Source organism: Brachyistius frenatus, unplaced genomic scaffold, assembly GCF_029030835.1.
Source record: "Brachyistius frenatus isolate BFR_SWC_R1_liver_20210118 unplaced genomic scaffold, ASM2903083v1 Contig_342, whole genome shotgun sequence".
NCBI classification, from domain to species: Eukaryota; Metazoa; Chordata; class Actinopteri; family Embiotocidae; genus Brachyistius; species Brachyistius frenatus.
In genome coordinates this window covers 19,543-38,894 of record NW_027210941.1, presented here as the reverse complement: position 1 = coordinate 38,894, position 19,352 = coordinate 19,543, and the positions used below count along the sequence as shown (strand labels likewise).

At 39.5% G+C, this 19,352-nt stretch overlaps 2 protein-coding genes across 12 annotated transcripts in view; both read right to left on the bottom strand.

Annotated features, from left to right (window-relative positions):
- The window catches only part of ccsapa (centriole, cilia and spindle-associated protein a), a 46,190-nt gene extending 41,565 nt beyond the window's left edge, over positions 1-4,625 (bottom strand). For 7 of the 11 annotated variants that reach the window (XR_011312196.1, XR_011312195.1, XR_011312197.1 and 4 more), the window contains exons 1-3: positions 4,490-4,625; positions 3,565-3,658; positions 3,054-3,454 (exon numbers count right to left, since the gene is read on the bottom strand). Coding sequence is in view for 7 of the 11 variants with exons in the window: in XM_069723726.1 (XP_069579827.1) it covers positions 3,054-3,454; positions 3,565-3,590 (427 nt within the window). In the remaining 4 variants the exon portion in view is untranslated. Of the gene's footprint in view, positions 1-3,053; positions 3,455-3,535; positions 3,659-4,489 lie in introns of all 11 variants that reach the window. The other 4 variants (XM_069723722.1, XM_069723723.1, XM_069723725.1 and 1 more) reach the window with 3 other exon arrangements.
- An 8,786-nt stretch (positions 4,626-13,411) lies between these two features.
- Positions 13,412-19,090, bottom strand: acta1a (actin alpha 1, skeletal muscle a). The gene is made up of 7 exons (XM_069723707.1): positions 18,998-19,090; positions 17,309-17,439; positions 16,286-16,610; positions 15,992-16,153; positions 15,664-15,855; positions 14,828-15,009; positions 13,412-13,604 (listed from the first exon to the last, which is right to left on the bottom strand). Exons 2-7 carry the CDS (start codon positions 17,435-17,437, stop codon positions 13,461-13,463), a joined length of 1,134 nt encoding a protein of 377 aa, XP_069579808.1. The 5' UTR covers positions 17,438-17,439; positions 18,998-19,090; the 3' UTR covers positions 13,412-13,460.
- Between the last annotated feature and the right edge of the window lie 262 nt (positions 19,091-19,352).

Below are 19,352 nucleotides of genomic sequence, written 5' to 3'. Positions count from 1 at the left end.
AGCGACAGCCCATAGTACATTATAGCTGCCTTGATGAAGGCCTGAGAGGCTGAGACGGAAGGCATGTGTGTGTTAATGTGATTGAACAGCCACGACTGATTAAAGGCTTTTTAATTAATCACCTTGTGGAAGGCCTCACATTTCTTTGAGATTTCAACTGTTTGATCCACAAACTGAAGAGCAGCAGAGGGACAAGCGTTCACCTCGAGCAGCACCGCACGCCGACAGTTTCACCACACGCTCCGGAAATAACGAGCAGACAAACTAAACAAGCCGATACAGCGATTATCAACTCAACGCAGCCGATTGGTTCCTGAGGTGCTCGGCGACGTGCCGTCCAGTGGAAGTGAGGCAGCATGCTGCGTTTCTGAATCTCCAGAATGTGAACTGACAGTCTTCCTAAAAAGCTTTCCAGGCCTTTAATTTGTCGTGCAGCGATGAGCTGGATGCAGCTAGACGTCAGCAGAGACCCAACAGCTCAGAGACGACCAGGTGGAAAACGTGTGGCGGATTTAATGAAAAATGTCAAGTTTTAAGTGAGTTTTTTGCGGAAAATTGCAGGAATTAGAAGTTGAGAAAGAAAAATGTTTTTTTTTTTTTTTTAGGCCCTATCTGATAAAGTAATAAATGTGTAATCACTTCCTGTGATAATAATCATGCTGCACATCAGAGATATTTTAGTTCTGATTTTGTTTATGTATTTATACATTCTTATACATAAAGAAATGTGGAGGTAAAACCTCCTAACAGCTGCGTATGTTTCAGCACCATCTGGCACCATCGGCACCATCTGCACCATCAGCACCATCTGCACCATTTGCACCATCTACACCATCAGCACCATCAGCACCATCAGCACCATCTGCACGATCAGCACCATCTGCACCATAAGCACCATCTGGCACCATCAGCACTATCAGCACTATCAGCACCATCTACACCATCAGCACTATCAGCACCATCAGCACCATCAGCACTATCTGCACCATCTGCACCATTTGAACCATCTGCACCATCAGCACTATCAGCACCATCTGCACCATTTGCACCATCAGCACTATCAGCACCATCTACACCATCAGCACTATCAGCACCATCTGCACTATCAGCACCATCAGCACTATCAGCACTATCAGCACCATTTGCACCATCAGCACTATCAGCACCATCAGCACTATCAGCACCATTTACACCATCTGCACCATCTGCACCATTTGCACCATCAGCACTATCAGCACCATCTACACCATCAGCACTATCAGCACCATAAGCACTATCAGCACTATCAGCACCATTTGCACCATCAGCACTATCAGCACCATCTACACCATCAGCACTATCAGCACCATCTGCACTATCAGCACCATCAGCACCATCAGCACTATCAGCACTATCAGCACCATTTGCACCATCAGCACCATCAGCACCATCTGCACCATTTGCACCATTTGCACCATTTGCACCATCTACACCATCAGCACCATCAGCACAATCAGCACCATCTGCACGATCAGCACCATCTGCACCATAAGCACCATCTGGCACCATCAGCACTATCAGCACCATCAGCACTATCAGCACCATCTACACCATCAGCACTATCAGCACCATCAGCACCATCAGCACTATCTGAACCATCTGCACCATTTGAACCATCTGCACCATTTGAACCATCTGCACCATCAGCACTATCAGCACCATCTGCACCATCTGCACCATCAGCACTATCACCACCATCTGCACCATTTGCACCATCAGCACTATCAGCACCATCTACACCATCAGCACTATCAGCACCATCTGCACTATCAGCACCATCAGCACTATCAGCACCATTTGCACCATCAGCACTATCAGCTCCATCAGCACTATCAGCACCATTTACACCATCTGCACCATTTGCACCATCAGCACTATCAGCACCATCTACACCATCAGCACTATCAGCACCATCTGCACTATCAGCACCATCAGCACCATCAGCACTATCAGCACTATCAGCACCATTTGCACCATCAGCACTATCAGCACCATCAGCACTATCAGCACCATTTACACCATCAGCACCATCTGCACCATCTGGCACCATCAGCACCATCTGCACCATCATCACTATCTGGCACCATCAGCACCATCTGCACCATCATCACTATCTGCACCATCAGCACCATCTGCACTTTTTGCACCATCAACACCATCATCACTATCTGCACCATCAGCACTATCAGCACCATCTGCACTTTTTGCACCATCAGCACCATCATCACTATCTGCACCATCAGCACCATCATCACTATCTGCACCATCAGCACCATCAGCACCATCAGCACCATCTGCACTTTTTGCACCATCAGCACCATTTTTCAGGTGTATATATTCATTTCTATGCTGTTTATGTCTATCAGTTTTTTTGGTTTTTGTTGCACACTGACAGTGAAGTTACAACCGGAGTCAAATTCTTTGTATGTGTAAACATATCTGTCCAATAATCCGATTGTGATTCTAATTGTAATTCTGATTCTAATTGTGACTGATTGTAATTCTAATTGTGATTGTAATTGTGATTGTGATTCTAATTGTGATTGTAATTCTAATTGTGATTGTGATTGTAATTGTAATTGTGATTGTAATTGTGACTGTGATTGTAATTGTGATTGTAATTGTGATTGTAATTGTGATTGTAATTCTAATTGTGATTGTAATTGTGACTGTGATTCTAATTCTAATTGTGATTCTAATTGTGATTTTAATTGTGATTGTAATTCTAATTGTGATTCTAATTGTGATTGTGATTTTAATTGTGATTGTAATTGTGATTGTAATTGTGATTTTAATTGTGATTGTAATTGTGATTCTAATTGTGATTGTGATTTTAATTGTGATTCTAATTGTGATTGTGATTTTAATTGTGATCGTAATTGTAATTGTGATTGTGATTGTGATTCTAATTGTGATTGTGATTGTGATGTTCCCCAGTTGGTGAACCAACTAACGGCCAACTAATCATCACATTGTTTCCAAGTCAGTCGGGTCGTCTCCAGGTGTTTGCTCACCTGTACCTGGTGCCACCTCCACAGCCGGATCCTCTTCGGCTCCCACCTCGTCATCTCCGGTCTCAGAAGGCGGCTTCGGCCCGGGACCGCTCTTCAACTCCAACAACTTCTGCTTGACCTCGGAGGACGTCGGCGCCGGTGGGAGAGACAGAGGAGCGACTTTGTTCCTGGTCAGCCTCGGCGTGGACCAGCCGCTGGAGTCGGAGCCGCTGTCCCAGCCCTCCCAGAACCAGGGCTTGTGGGAGTGCTCCATGACCCGCCGGGTCAGACGGTACTTCACAGAGTCCTCGTAGCATTTGGAAAACGTCTCCCATTTGGGATCCCTGAACTTCTTCATATATTCTGTCCTCACTTTCTTGGTCACCATGGTTGCCGTGGTTGCTTGTGGTTGGTCCTTATCACTGCAGAAACCACAAGCAAATATACAATACTCATATTTTTAAATAAATCTAAATAAAAACAAAACTGTGAGTAGCATTTACCGTGACTGTCTCTAATGTAGTCGGGTTACAATGACGAGACAAATGATAGACTCATTTCGACAACTTGTAAGTTTTCGGTCACGACCCAGAGGTCAGTCTGCTCTGCTGTTGATATGAATTATTCTGAAAACATGACACGTCACACTTTTAGGGGTTATAAAGTAATGAAAACATAATTATGAATATTCTAGTCTGTTTCTGCACATTAGACCTTGATAGCCCTCCTACAAACTACACACCGACCCTTTAAGGATTCCACCTGCAGCACCTGGTGACGTATGGTCTACCTGTAAGCCCCGCCCACCTCCCCTCTACCTGTAAGCCCCGCCCACCTCCCTCCACCAGAGATTACCATCAGGGAGGCTTACTATAGATATTCTACTGACTGTGGCACAACTAGGTTACTACTCACTCTACTGGACCAGGAACACACTTTCTAATTTAGTCAGGAGTCCTCCCGCCTACACGCATTTATTTTATTTTATTTTAAATTTAAATCACTTTAAAAAAAAAAAAAAAAAAGAACTACATCAATTATTCATCTGTTTGAGCTGGCCTATATCTGATAAGGATGAAACCGTAACAAAAGCCTATTTACTATCATCGTCTGAGACCATTTATTGCTGTATTTTCTTGTATTTTCCATACAAACTGTCTCTTGTTTTGAAGGCTGTAATTTCCAGTCACACCCAGTACAATGTGTTTATACCTTTCAGTCCATTAATAGACACCGCACAAAAATTAAATACAAAAACATTTAGCCGTTTGTGTCCGTTGAAAGTTGAAATCAAATGCATTTCAATGTAAATGATTAAAATAAGAGGGAACCGTGTTAAAGCGGCTCCAGCCGCGTTCACCTGCCTGCTGCTCCGTTAACCTCCATCTGGAAACACGGCGAGCTGTCCAACCTCCGGCTGACGGTCGCGTGTTAATGGCACATATGAATTTGCTCACCCACTCCTGGTTCCGGAGGGGATGTACGACCAGGCTGTCCCTCCGGTTCGGCTGTCAGACGACGGACATCTCTCTGCTGACTGACGGCAAAACACCGAGAGCGGAGCCGAGCTAACAAGTTAGCATCAATGCTACAGACGGATACCTGCTGAGAATTTCAAAATAAAACACCTCGAACGAAACAACCGTCTCCTCTGGGAGAGAGGAGGTAATGAGGGACCTTTCACTTTCGTTGGCTTCGGCCCTGCACATGAACCAGTTGTTTGGTCTGCAGCTCCTCGACACAGCTGATCAGATCAAAACAACAACAGGAAAACACCCACCTGTCCTGTTGATGGCTTGCTGGGTTTGACACCGCACAGAAAAGAAACAGCAAACCTATTCATATGGCTGAATGACTGAAATAACCGGTAAATTAAACTTTTCCTTTAGCGCTTAGATGTATGGAATTTGGGATTAAGGGAATTCAGTTTAATTCAATTAAATTCTTATTTCAATTCAATTCAATTCAATTCAATTTTATTGTATTTATATAGCACCTAATCACAACACGGTTATTTCATGGCACGTAACACATTAAAGTCTTTACAGCAAAACTTTACAATATTATACAGAGAAACCAACAATTCAATAACTCAACAATTCAACAATTCAACAATTCAACAATTCATCAATTCATCAATTCAACAATTCATCAATTCAACAATTCAACAATTCAATAACTCAACAATTCAACAATTCAACAATTCATCAATTCAACAATTCAACAATTCAATAACTCAACAATTCAACAATTCAACAATTCATCAATTCAACAATTCAACAATTCAATAACTCAACAATTCAACAATTCAACAATTCAACAATTCAATAACTCAACAATTCAACAATTCAATAATTCAACAATTCAACAATTCAACAATTCATCAATTCAACAATTCAATAACTCAACAATTCAACAATTCAACAATTCCCACATAAGCTTGGAGGTAAAAACTCCTCTTTAAGGGAGAAAAACCTCCAACAGAGGGAAGAAAAACTCCCTTTAACAGGAAGAAACCTCAGACAGAACCAGGATCAGAGGTGGAGAACATCTGTTAACAGAACCAGGATCAGAGGTGGGAGGAGCATCTGTTAACAGAACCAGGATCAGAGGTGGGCGGAGCATCTGTTAACAGAACCAGGATCAGAGGTGGAGAACATCTGTTAACAGAACCAGGATCAGAGGTGGGCGGAGCATCTGTTAACAGAACCAGGATCAGAGGTGGGCGGAGCATCTGTTAACAGAACCAAGCTCAGAGGTGGAGAACATCTGTTAACAGAACCAGGATCAGAGGTGGGCGGAGCATCTGTTAACAGAACCAGGATCAGAGGTGGAGAACATCTGTTAACAGAACCAGGATCAGAGGTGGGCGGAGCATCTGTTAACAGAACCAGGATCAGAGGTGGGCGGAGCATCTGTTAACAGAACCAGGATCAGAGGTGGGTGGAGCATCTGCCTCGACCGGTTGGGGTGATTTAGGCTATATAGCACTGAATCACAACATAACAGGTTATTTCAGGGAAAATTCAGTGCATCATAATCATTTCCACAGTTACACCTGCGTTCAGGTGTAAACTTTCTTTCTTTCTGTAGTTAATGCACTCTGCTGACTGATATGAATTTGAGTTTGGGGTTATTTTTTTTAATTGGAAGCTTTATTTTGAAAGGACAATCTTGTATTTCCGGCACACTTTTTTAAAACTACATTTGCACACATCTTCAAGACAGCAGACACGCCCAGAAATCATTATGATTTTCCGTGAAGATGCAGGAACCAGAGTGCGCATGCGTGCTCTGCCTCCATCTGTGCAGTGAAGACAACAGGTGAAAACAACCACCTGCAGAGAAGAGAAGACTTTAATTAAAGTAAACGTATATTTAGGCCTGGTCTCTTAAAGGGCCACGACACCAACGTTACACATAAATACTAGATGATTAGTAAACTACTCACCCAATCTGGGAAAACAGTTTTGTCAGGTCAGGATTGATAAAATAACCCTGATGATGTCATGCTGTGGAGTTGCATTATGGGAAATGTAGGATTCAGTGATGTTTGGGATTTGCCATTACAAGTAAGGACCAGAAGTCAGAATATATTGGCCCTTGCGGTCTCAGTTTTGACCTCTCCTGGTTTTTATCTGTTTCTCACAAATCTCCTTTTACCTTTGTGGAAATTTAATTTAGAATTGCTGTAGTTACCTTTTGTCTATTTAACCACTTAATACTGACAAAAACAAGACCTGGCAACCCCTCAAAATATTTGTAATAAACCTGCATAAAACACTCATCTTATTATTTCAAACATCGGAGAGGTTTTGTTATTTCACTAGATGTCCAGGAAAATACAGATTTTCCAAAGAATGTTTTGTGAGCAGACAGACAGCAGCAGGGAGATGATACGAGTAAATCTGCTCTTAAATCATAGAGTTATTGAATTTGGCTCACAGCACTTTGCTGCTGGATTTATTTTAACACTTGAACCTGAACTCTGTGTTTGTTTTAAAGCTTTAAGAGCCTCAGCGTTTATTATTAGTCTGGTTTTACTCTTGTGTTTGGAATTGGACCAATAAAGTGGGATCTCTGAGGGCAGATTGACGACATAGTTTATTTTCATGGGGAGGTTATTACCAGTCGAGCTGTGGCTCAGCGGGTAGAGTGGAGGTCCCCACGGATCTTCTGGTTGGGGGTTTGATTCCCGTCCTGCTGTCCCCATGCTAACAGCAGCTCTGCACCGTGTGAGTGTGTTCACGATAAAATCAATGAACTGTTAAGCACTTTGAGACTGATAAAGTGCAGAACATTTATTTTGTATTAGTGTTCAATAAAAAAAAATAAAAAAATTTGTACTGAAGTACCAATTCTATAGTTAATGCTAATTGTTCACAGTATTAACTATTTTCCTTTATGGCTTCTGTACAGTGGCCCTGAGGGGCAAACACAAAACATTTAACAGAACACAAAAACGTTACTTAACGCAAAATAAATTCACAAAACGCAAAAACAGTCAAATTTAAAGAAACATTTTTGTGTTCTGTGAAACGTTTTTGGATTCTTTGAAATGTTTTTGTGTTTATTGAAATGTTTTTGTGTTTATTGAAATGTTTTTGTGTTTAGTGAAATGTTTTTGCTTTAGTGAAATGTTTTTGTGTTTAGTGAAATGTTTTTGTGTTTAGTGAAATGTTTTTGCTTTAGTGAAATGTTTTTGTGTTTAGTGAAATGTTTTTGCTTTAAAGAAATGTTTTTGTGTTTAGTGAAATGTTTTTGCTTTAGTGAAATGTTTTTGTGTTTAGTGAAATGTTTTTGCTTTAAAGAAATGTTTTTGTGTTTAGTGAAATGTTTTTGTGTTTAGTGAAATGTTTTTGCTTTAGTGAAATGTTTTTGTGTTTATTGAAATGTTTTTGTGTTTATTGAAATGTTTTTGTGTTTAGTGAAATGTTTTTGTGTTTAGTGAAATGTTTTTACGTTTAGTAAAATGTTTTTGTGTTTAGTGAAATGTTTTTGCTTTAGTGAAATGTTTTTGTGTTTAGTGAAATGTTTTTGTGTTTAGTGAAATGTTTTTGCTTTAGTGAAATGTTTTTGTGTTTAGTGAAATGTTTTTGCTTTAAAGAAATGTTTTTGTGTTTAGTGAAATGTTTTTGCTTTAGTGAAATGTTTTTGTGTTTAGTGAAATGTTTTTGTGTTTAGTGAAATGTTTTTGCTTTAAAGAAATGTTTTTGTGTTTAGTGAAATGTTTTTGCTTTATTGAAATGTTTTTGCTTTAGTGAAATGTTTTTGTGTTTAGTGAAATGTTTTTGCTTTAAAGAAATGTTTTTGTGTTTAGTGAAATGTTTTTGCTTTAGTGAAATGTTTTTGCTTTAGTGAAATGTTTTTACGTTTAGTAAAATGTTTTTGCGTTCAATGAAATGTTTTTACGTTTATTGAAATGTTTTTGCGTTTAGTAAAATGTTTTTACGTTTATTGAAATGTTTTTGCGTTTAGTAAAATGTTTTTGCGTTTAGTGAAATGTTTTTACGTTTAGTGAAATGTTTTTGCGTTTCGTGAAATACTGTTACGTTTAGTGAATTTTTTTTGCATTTGACCTTTAGGGCCATTGTACTTCTGAGTGAAAATCACCCTGTGTTCTGAAATGGTTAACTATCTATTTTTACTTTTATTACGGACTGCAGCTGCCCTTAAAAAGTATTTACTGTTGCATGTAGTATGTTTACAACTGGGACAAACTACTTCATCATAAAAATGCGTCTTGAATTTTGACCCACTTGGTCATATCCGTTGCGATCTGTAGCGCGATGTTTGTAGTAAAAAGAAAAGGATGCAATTTTGAACGAGTGTGCTTCCTTTTAATGATTCTTCTTCTTCTCCTCCTCCTCCTCTTTCTTCTTCTTCTTCTTCTTCTTCTTAGTCTGGTAGTATGGATACTAGAACATACTAAATAGTGTGGTGGTATGGATACTAGAACATACTAAATAGTATGGTAGTGTGGATACTAGAACATTCTAAATAGTATGGTAGTATGGATACTAGGACATATGAAAATCTGTTAGTGTGGATACTAGAGCACGCTAAATAGTATGGTAGTATGGATACTAGAACATTCTAAATAGTATGGTAGTATGGATACTAGAACATTCTAAATAGTGTGGTAGTATGGACAATAGAACATACTAAATAGTATGGTAGTATGGATACTAGAACATTCTAAATAGTGTGGTAGTATGGATACTAGAACATTCTAAATAGTGTGGTAGTATGGATACTATAACACACTAAATAGTGTTGTAGTATGGATACTGGAACATATTAAATAGTATCATAGTATGTATACTAGGACATACTGATAAGTATGGTAGTGTGGATACTAGATCATGCTAAATAGTATGGTAGTATGGATACTAGGACATACTGATAAGTATGGTAGTATAGATACTAGAACATGAAATAATCTGGTACTGTGGATACTAGAACATGCTAAATAGTATGATAATATGGATACTAGAAAATGCTAAATAGTATGATAGTATGGATACTAGAACATGCTAAATAGTATGATAGTATGGATACTAGAACATGCTAAATAGTATGATAGTATGGATACTAGAATATGCTAAATAGTATGGTAGTATGGATACTAGAACATGCTAAATAGTATGATAGTATGGATACTAGAACACGCTAAATAGTGTGGTAGTATGGATACTAGAACATACTAAATAGTATGGTAGTATGGATACTTGGACATACTGATAAGTATGGTAGTATAGATACTTGGACATACTGATAAGTATGGTAGTATAGATACTAGAACATGAAATAATCTGGTAGTGTGGATACTAGAACATGCTAAATAGTATGATAGTATGGATACTAGAACATGCTAAATAGTATGATAGTATGGATACTAGGACATGCTAAATAGTATGATAGTGTGGATACTAGAACATGCTAAATAGTATGGTAGTATGGATACTAGAACATGCTAAATAGTATGGTAGTATGGATACTAGAAAATGCTAAATAGTATGGATACTAGAACATGCTAAATAGTATGGTAGTATGAATACTAGAACATGATAAATAGTATGATAGTATGGATACTAGAACATGCTAAATAGTATGATAGTGTGGATACTAGAACATGCTAAATAGTATGATAGTGTGGATACTAGAAAATGCTAAATAGTATGATAGTATGGATACTAGAACATGCTAAATAGTATGATAGTATGGATACTAGAATATGCTAAATAGTATGGTAGTATGGATACTAGAACATGCTAAATAGTATGATAGTATGGATACTAGAACACGCTAAATAGTGTGGTAGTATGGATACTAGAACATACTAAATAGTATGGTAGTATGGATACTTGGACATACTGATAAGTATGGTAGTATAGATACTAGAACATGAAATAATCTGGTAGTGTGGATACTAGAACATGCTAAATAGTATGATAGTATGGATACTAGAATATGCTAAATAGTATGGTAGTATGGATACTAGAACATGCTAAATAGTATGATAGTATGGATACTAGAACACGCTAAATAGTGTGGTAGTATGGATACTAGAACATACTAAATAGTATGGTAGTATGGATACTTGGACATACTGATAAGTATGGTAGTATAGATACTTGGACATACTGATAAGTATGGTAGTATAGATACTAGAACATGAAATAATCTGGTAGTGTGGATACTAGAACATGCTAAATAGTATGATAGTATGGATACTAGAACATGCTAAATAGTATGATAGTATGGATACTAGGTATGATAGTGTGGATACTAGAACATGCTAAATAGTATGGTATATGGATATGAACATGCTAAATAGTATGGTAGTATGGATACATGCTAAATAGTATGATAGTGTGGATACTAGAACATGCTAAATAGTATGATAGTGTGGATACTAGAACATGCTAAATAGTATGATAGTGTGGATACTAGAAAATGCTAAATAGTATGATAGTATGGATACTAGAACATGCTAAATAGTATGATAGTATGGATACTAGAATATGCTAAATAGTATGGTAGTATGGATACTAGAACATGCTAAATAGTATGATAGTATGGATACTAGAACACGCTAAATAGTGTGGTAGTATGGATACTAGAACATACTAAATAGTATGGTAGTATGGATACTTGGACATACTGATAAGTATGGTAGTATAGATACTAGAACATGAAATAATCTGGTAGTGTGGATACTAGAACATGCTAAATAGTATGATAGTATGGATACTAGAACATGCTAAATAGTATGATAGTATGGATACTAGGACATGCTAAATAGTATGATAGTGTGGATACTAGAACATGCTAAATAGTATGGTAGTATGGATACTAGAACATGCTAAATAGTATGGTAGTATGGATACTAGAACATGCTAAATAGTATGATATACTAGAACATGCTAAATAGTATGATAGTATGGATACTAGAACATGCTAAATAGTATGATAGTGTGGATACTAGAAAATGCTAAATAGTATGGTAGTCTGGATACTAGAACATGCTAAATAGTATGATAGTATGGATACTAGAACATGCTAAATAGTATGATAGTGTGGATACTAGAACATGCTAAATAGTATGATAGTATGGATACTAGAACACGCTAAATAGTATGATAGTATGGATACTAGAGCACGCTAAATAGTATGGTAGTATGGATGCTAGAACATGCTAAATAGTATGATAGTGTGGATACTAGAACATACTAAATAGTATGATAGTGTGGATACTAGAACATGCTAAATAGTATGATAGTATGGATACTAGAACATGCTAAATAGTATGATAGTGTGGATACTAGAACATGCTAAATAATATGGTAGTATGGATACTGGAACGCAGGGTCTGTTTAGATTTATAAATTTGTTAACCATGTTGGGAAGTAATGAGTTAAATGTAACCAAATTACAAAATAACTGTAATTATAATCTGTTACTGTCCCTAAGAAAAGATGTGTAAATAAATTATAGTTAGTATTCAAAATAATGGTGATTACAAAGAGTTTACATCCGAATAAATTCTTTATTCTTACACAGCTTTGGTCATTAAATTTTTAGCACTTTTTAGCTTAATTGCCCAGTTTAAATAATTTGTTAGAAATGTAGTCAAAAAGTAATCAAACATAGTAAGTTACATTACATATGACATAATTGAAATAGTTACATTACTTAACAGGGTAACTGGTCATCTGTAAGCTGTTTCAGAAGTAACCTTCCCAGCACTGGTTGGTAACTGTATTTTGATCACGTAATCAATTGATACATTTTTAAATGAAATTATGATAAATTAGACTGTTCCATTTGTTTTTATTGGCCCTCTTGAATGAAACACGCTTTGGATCTTCAAACAGGTCAAATATGTTCATGAATTTCAACCTGGATCAAGAAAACTGAAAGATTGGTCCAAAATTGCCTCGAGTCCCCGATTGACCCTTACCCCGTGCTGTAGTCACTGCTCTGGGATGATCTCCTCCTGATTCCACTTCGTTTCAACTTCCAATGTAAACATTACAAAACCATGGTAAATAAATAAATAAAATATCTGAGCATCAGTGGTGCACAAGCACATCATTTTAACTCAACTGGAGACACCAGCATTGCTAGTACACTGCTGCAAAAGGAGGTTAAATAATAATGACGTTCTTCTTTTTTTTTTATACCAATTTTAGATTATTTTCATTAATATTCAAGCAAATTTGATGCAGTTTCTTGTTTGTTTGGTTTGTTGAATGAAATAAAGGAATAAAATAGAATCAGAGTTGGATGATGTGATAAATAAACCTGCATCGATTAATTTAAAAAACATTTTTTTTGATTTTATACACTTTATTAATCCCCGAGGGGAAATGTCTTCACTACAGCAGGGGGTCTCTCAGGGGGGAGATGCTGCAGCAGGCTGCCACTAGCGCGGCGCCAGGTAACCTGACCTGAGGTGCATGTTTTTGGATGATGGGAGGAAGCCGGAGAACCCGGAGAGAACCCACGCAAGCACAGGGAGAACATGCAAACTCCGCACAGAAAGGCCCAGGACCGGATTCGAACCCAGAACCTTTTTTGCTGTGAGGTGACAGTGCTAACCACTGCACCACCGTGACGCCCAAAATCAGCTACATTACAACAGACAGCAGTCATATGTGAAAATAAATGGATTTTATTCGCTTTCATGACTCTTTTGTTCTTTTTGTGTATTTTTCTGTCGTACCTCGAAGCCAACACTCACATTCACACACAGTCACATTCGTAACATCACATCCATACAAGGAATAAATAAGTTATGTACAGGTTAGATGTGATCACATGATCCTTGCTGGTGAACAAGCAAACGGGACGTTTGTTAGGCGTTTGTTAGGCGATGATGTCACAGAGTCCGGGGACAGCAGCGTCCTGAAGCTGACGGGTTTAGAAACACTTGCGGTGGACGATGCTGGGACCGGCCTCGTCGTACTCCTGCTTGCTGATCCACATCTGCTGGAAAGTGGACAGGGAGGCCAGGATGGAGCCGCCGATCCAGACGGAGGATTTACGCTCTGGGGGAGCGATGATCTGCAGAAGAAGAAGAAGAAGGTTTTACTGCACGTACGAAACAAACACTCACACCAATCTTCATCCTCCAAAAAAACTGTCGATACGAACTGTCAATCAAACCTCTTACAGAGAACCAACAAATGGACTCTTCATTAAACTAAAGGCACTCAAATCAAAGGATCTGGTGGATTTCAGAACTATTCAAACTATGTGATAAAGTAATAAATGATCAACAGCCTGCTGGTGTCCGAGGGTTGTTCCACCTGAGAGACAGTAAACACAACCTGAGAGGAACCTGAATATCTAAAGGACACATAGAAAACACTGTGTTTCAACTAAGGGAGTTTCTTTGAGGAACAACTTTATCAAAACTAAAAAGAATCTTTCAAAATAAAATACTGATGGATTTGTGATGAACGGTGATTCCTCTGATTGGTTGGTTGGTTTCTGGTGTGTTACGTCCTTGTCTGGTGGCTGTTTGAGTGATCTGAGAACATGGACACATAGTACCATCCGTCCTCTGCAGCTCATCCAGAATGCCCCGCTCGACTGGTCTTTAACCTCCCGAAATACACTCACACTACTCCGCTCCTCTTCCTCCTCCTCCTCCTCCTCCTCTGCTCCCTTCACTGGTTACCAGTAGCCGCCCGCACCGTTTCCAAACATTGGTACTTGCGTACCGTGCTGTGAACAGATCGGGTCCAGTCTACATCCAGGACATGGTCCAACCCTACATCCCAACCCGTTCACTCCTCCTCCTCCTCCTCCTCCTCCTCCTCCTCCTCCTTTTACCTTGAACAGTAGAACTTTAGTATCTTAAAATAGAACTTACTGATAGAACTTTGTAGTTTGGCTTTCTGGAAGAAATTGTATTTTCTTGATTCTTGTTGTTCTGGTTTGAACCCTCATGGTTGAAATGAACTTATGGTAAGTCGCTTTGGATAAAAGAGTCAGATAAATGTAATGTAATGTAATGTAAAGTAATGTAATGTATTGTAATGTAATGTAAAGTAATGTGATGACACTAAGGATTGGAGAGGAACTCTTTTCTTTCTTACCACTCTGGGATTAGTAGAAGTGGGAGGACCAGAAAAGTTGATGAACTTCTTCCTTCCTCTTCTGAACATGATTTCCAGCCTTTTCATTTGGCTGTTGTTGTATTCTCTTGTGAATAATGTTGTTTTTTTGTTTGTGAAATGTATTTTATTGTTTCTACTTGTTATATGTTGGTGCTGCTGTACCTTGATCTTCATGGTGCTGGGAGCCAGAGCTGTAATCTCCTTCTGTATGCGGTCAGCAATTCCCGGGTACATGGTGGTTCCACCGGACAGCACGTTGTTGGCGTACAGGTCCTTTCGAATGTCAATGTCACACTTCATGATGCTGTTGTAGGCGGTCTCATGGATGCCAGCGGACTCTATACCTGTTCAGGTGAACAGCAGACGCTCAGGTTAAACCGAAAGAAACGACAATTAAACCAGCGGGTCAGTTTAAAGAAGATCGGAGAATGTATATAAAAATTATAGCAACTTGTAGTTTCATGGTGAGATGCTCAAAATGGCCGCCACGCCACCGGCACAACCGTTCGACGAAAACAAATTATTTCACAACTATTCATCCCAAATGTCTTAGGAGTGCACATGCCAAAGTTCAAGTCGGTCCGATTAACCCTGTAGGAGGAGTTTGTTAATGTACAACATGTGCAAATCGCCAAAATGGCCAATAAACTCAAAATAGCGGACTTCCTGTTGAGTTTAGGTCGTGGTGCCGATAGAGGTTTTTTAGATCTAGCTGTGATACACGTCCACTGAATTTCATTGATGTAAGTGAAAGCAGCCTTGAGATCCCGTTTTAGAGCCAAAACCAATAAAATACTTCCATTTCCACTGGGGCTGATTCTTGGGAAAAGTTTTTGAGCATGTTAAAGCTGCCAAAAATGCATTTTATTTGCCAGAACTATAACAACAACAATTCCTTGCATATTAAGACGCTTTTAACTGTTGATTCCTGAAACATTTCAGGTTGCATCCGGTTCATTTCTCCACAGAATGAAATGAACAGCGTTGATGCTACATACCGATGAAGGAGGGCTGGAACAGCGTCTCCGGGCAGCGGAAGCGCTCGTTGCCGATGGTGATGACCTGACCGTCGGGCAGCTCGTAGCTCTTCTCCAGCGAGGAGGACGAGGCGGCGGTGGCCATCTCGTTCTCGAAGTCCAGAGCGACGTAGCAGAGCTTCTCCTTGATGTCGCGCACGATCTCCCGCTCGGCTGGTTAACGGAGAACAGAGATCAGACCTTCTGCACGTCGGGTTGAAAAAATGTCTGAAGAAAAACTACAAACTGATGCGTGACTTGTTTGGACGGAGCAGAGAATAAAAGATCGGCGGCTGTGTTGTGCGTTTACCGGTGGTGACGAAGGAGTAGCCGCGCTCCGTCAGGATCTTCATGAGGTAGTCGGTGAGGTCGCGACCCGCCAGGTCCAGACGCATGATGGCGTGAGGCAGCGCGTAGCCTTCGTAGATCGGCACGTTGTGGGTCACGCCGTCACCGGAGTCCAGCACGATACCTGAGAGGTATATTTAATATTAAAAAGATCTGTACTTCTCCAACAGCTTATCAAACCTCGTATTTCTTTTATTTTCCAGCTTTCCTCTGATGATTCCTGCTGGAAGGCGGAGAGCTTTGAGCTCAGACTCACCGGTGGTGCGGCCGGAGGCGTACAGCGACAGCACGGCCTGGATGGCCACGTACATGGCCGGGACGTTGAAGGTCTCAAACATGATCTGGGTCATCTTCTCCCTGTTGGCCTTGGGGTTGAGAGGGGCCTCGGTCAGCAGGGTGGGGTGCTCCTCGGGGGCCACGCGCAGCTCGTTGTAGAAGGTGTGGTGCCAGATCTTCTCCATGTCGTCCCAGTTGGTGATGATGCCGTGCTCGATGGGGTACTTCAGGGTCAGGATGCCCCTCTTGCTCTGGGCCTCGTCACCCACGTAGGAGTCCTTCTGACCCATGCCGACCATCACACCCTGATGGGGTGGGGGGGGGCAGGTGAGTTCACTAGTTCATCCACATATTCTATACTGTCTAATTTACTTATAACCTTTCATTCATGAATGTATTTTACTGTAGTTGGTTGTTTCATCTCTCTGTAAATATAAATGTGATCTATAACTAAATGGATTAAATTCCTGATTGAAAAAAAAAATATCCAAAGAACATTTGTCAAATAATAACTTTAGAAATAACAATTAAAGAAAGTTGTATTTCTTATTTGAGTCTCTAGTCCTTGTGTACAGAATTTGGTCCATTTGTGGGGTCTATAAATGTTCCCACTGACGGTGTGACTTAACATGTGAAGATAAGTGTGAAAGGGAAATGTCCCTGTGAGGAAGAATACTAATGCTGGGCTTGTATTTCACTTGGTAAAGTAGAATTAAGTTATTATTGTGTTTACTTTTATGGATTTTATCTGTGCTTATGCATCTAATTTATTTTCTATATTTTTAAATGTTCCTTTATATCTTGTTTTTATGTGAACCACTGCATGGAATTATCTTGCTGTGAAGCACTTTGACTGCATTTCTTGTATGAAAGGTGCTCTACAGATAAAGTTTATTATTATATTTTGGGATCAGAGTTGGTGTGAGAGCTCAGAAATAATCAGAGAAAGATTAAAAACAGGCGATCATCTTTGATTTGTTTGTTTGGCTTCTCTGCGGGGTACCTGGTGACGGGGGCGGCCCACGATAGAGGGGAAGACGGCCCGGGGCGCGTCGTCCCCGGCGAAGCCAGCCTTCACCAGGCCGGAGCCGTTGTCGCACACGAGGGCGGTGGTCTCGTCCTCATCACACATGTCTGCAGATTGTGGAGGAGGAGGAGACTCAACGCTGGAAATACATTCATATGAACTACTGCTTCATATCTGGTATAATTCATTAAAAAAACATTTCTAGCAGCGTGGTTTCTTTTCCAGATGTGTACAGATGCTGCATTAATGACACATGAACTAACAGATAAATTCCACACTAGAGCTACAACGAACAATTAATTTAATTATTGCTTATTGTGGGCTGTCTTCTTCATTAAGAATCAACTAATTGTTTTAGCTGTTAAACAAAATGGCTTTCAAACCTTAATCTTTGGATGTGTAACATTTAAAAACAAAGCTGTAATTCATGTAACCGCAGCAATATGTCATCATATGTAAATAAACAGTATCATGCTTTGTTTCGCTTCTGCAGCCTTCGTACTTTAAAAAAAAAATCTACTTTTGTTATTTTGTTTAATTCTGACCAAAAAAAACAAGTTACTTTCTCGCAGCTGCAAAAACTAAAGCCAACGTTTAAAAAGTGGCACATTTTAGGTTGATATTCGTCAGAAATGTTTAGACTGGATTTAAGAGGAAAACAATGATGACATGCAGCCATCAGAAGAAAAATACAAAAGCCATCAAATCTGATTTATTGTGCTGATGCCTTCAAGTCTTACCCATAAATCCGAAATCTGAACTTTAACCTGTTATCACGTATCAAAGTGCTGCTGGAATCATATTTAAAAAGTTGCCTTAAAAACATATGTATTATATACGTAAACTGAAGGACAATATTATCACAATTTCTCTTCAAGACTTGACTTCAAACAAGTTGCATCTGCACAATAAAATGTTATAATTACATTCTGAAAGTAGAGGCTATTTTAAATATAATATTACATTTCCTTTTTTTCTGTCTGTTTTTCGCTTTAATTTTAATTTCATTTAAAAACACCTGTTTGTGGGCTACAATCCATTTATAGTCATTTTTTGTAACTACATTTTGTGATTTTATCTTCGAATTGTTCTGACTCACAAATCTAATTACTTCGAGACTACGTCCTATTATTTTCTCTCAAAACTTTGAATTAGCCAAAACGATCTCCTCAACTCAGTATTGACAATGTTGAAAATGTAAGTTTGCGTGTTTTGTAAATGTATTTTCTTTTTATTCCGATATAACGTTTGATTGATCGCTCCCTCCCATTTCCATTACTCAACACTATTCTGTTGACACAGTTGAACATGGAAACAGATTGTCTTTGGGATAAACAATGTGTGCGGTGATTCATGCCGATTTTGGTCATTTACAACGTACAAACATGTCGAACTCTCGTAATTAGAGACATTTCTGACAGCATTGAACGCAGCACGGCTCCCCGACAGGAAGTTCCCCGTGCCTGTCATAATAAAAGCTTCTTTTTCTACGTCACTGCCAGCAGTTAACCACTTAGTTCGGATTATTCTCCATCTGTTTCACCCAGTTAATCCATAACAACAAGCCCGACTCCGCTCCCCTCCTCCCCTCCTCCCCTCCTTCCCTCCTTGCCTCCTCCCCTCCTCCCCTCCTAACACCCGGCCCCGCTCCTCCATGCCACTTACCTGCGCTGGTCCTCGGCTCTCAGTGGGGAAACTTTAACCGCTGATGATGCTCGCTGCCCGGCCGACTGGTTCTTATATACCCGGTGTCCTCAGACCCCCGGACGGGTAAGATTATTAGAAATCATTAGAAAAGAAGATTCAAGAAGACCTGTTTTTGGGGGCGTGTCTGTTTGATTGACAGGCCTGTGGTGCAGTCAGGTTACAGCTATCAGTGGGCGGGACGTAGTATCGTCAGGTTTCCAATCAGATCCACCGCTGGCTCCTCCCCCAGCTCGTCCAAATATGGTCACTTCCTGCTCCAAACTGGAAAGTAAGATGACTAATGATGGTAAATAATTGCTCTGTTTTGATCAAT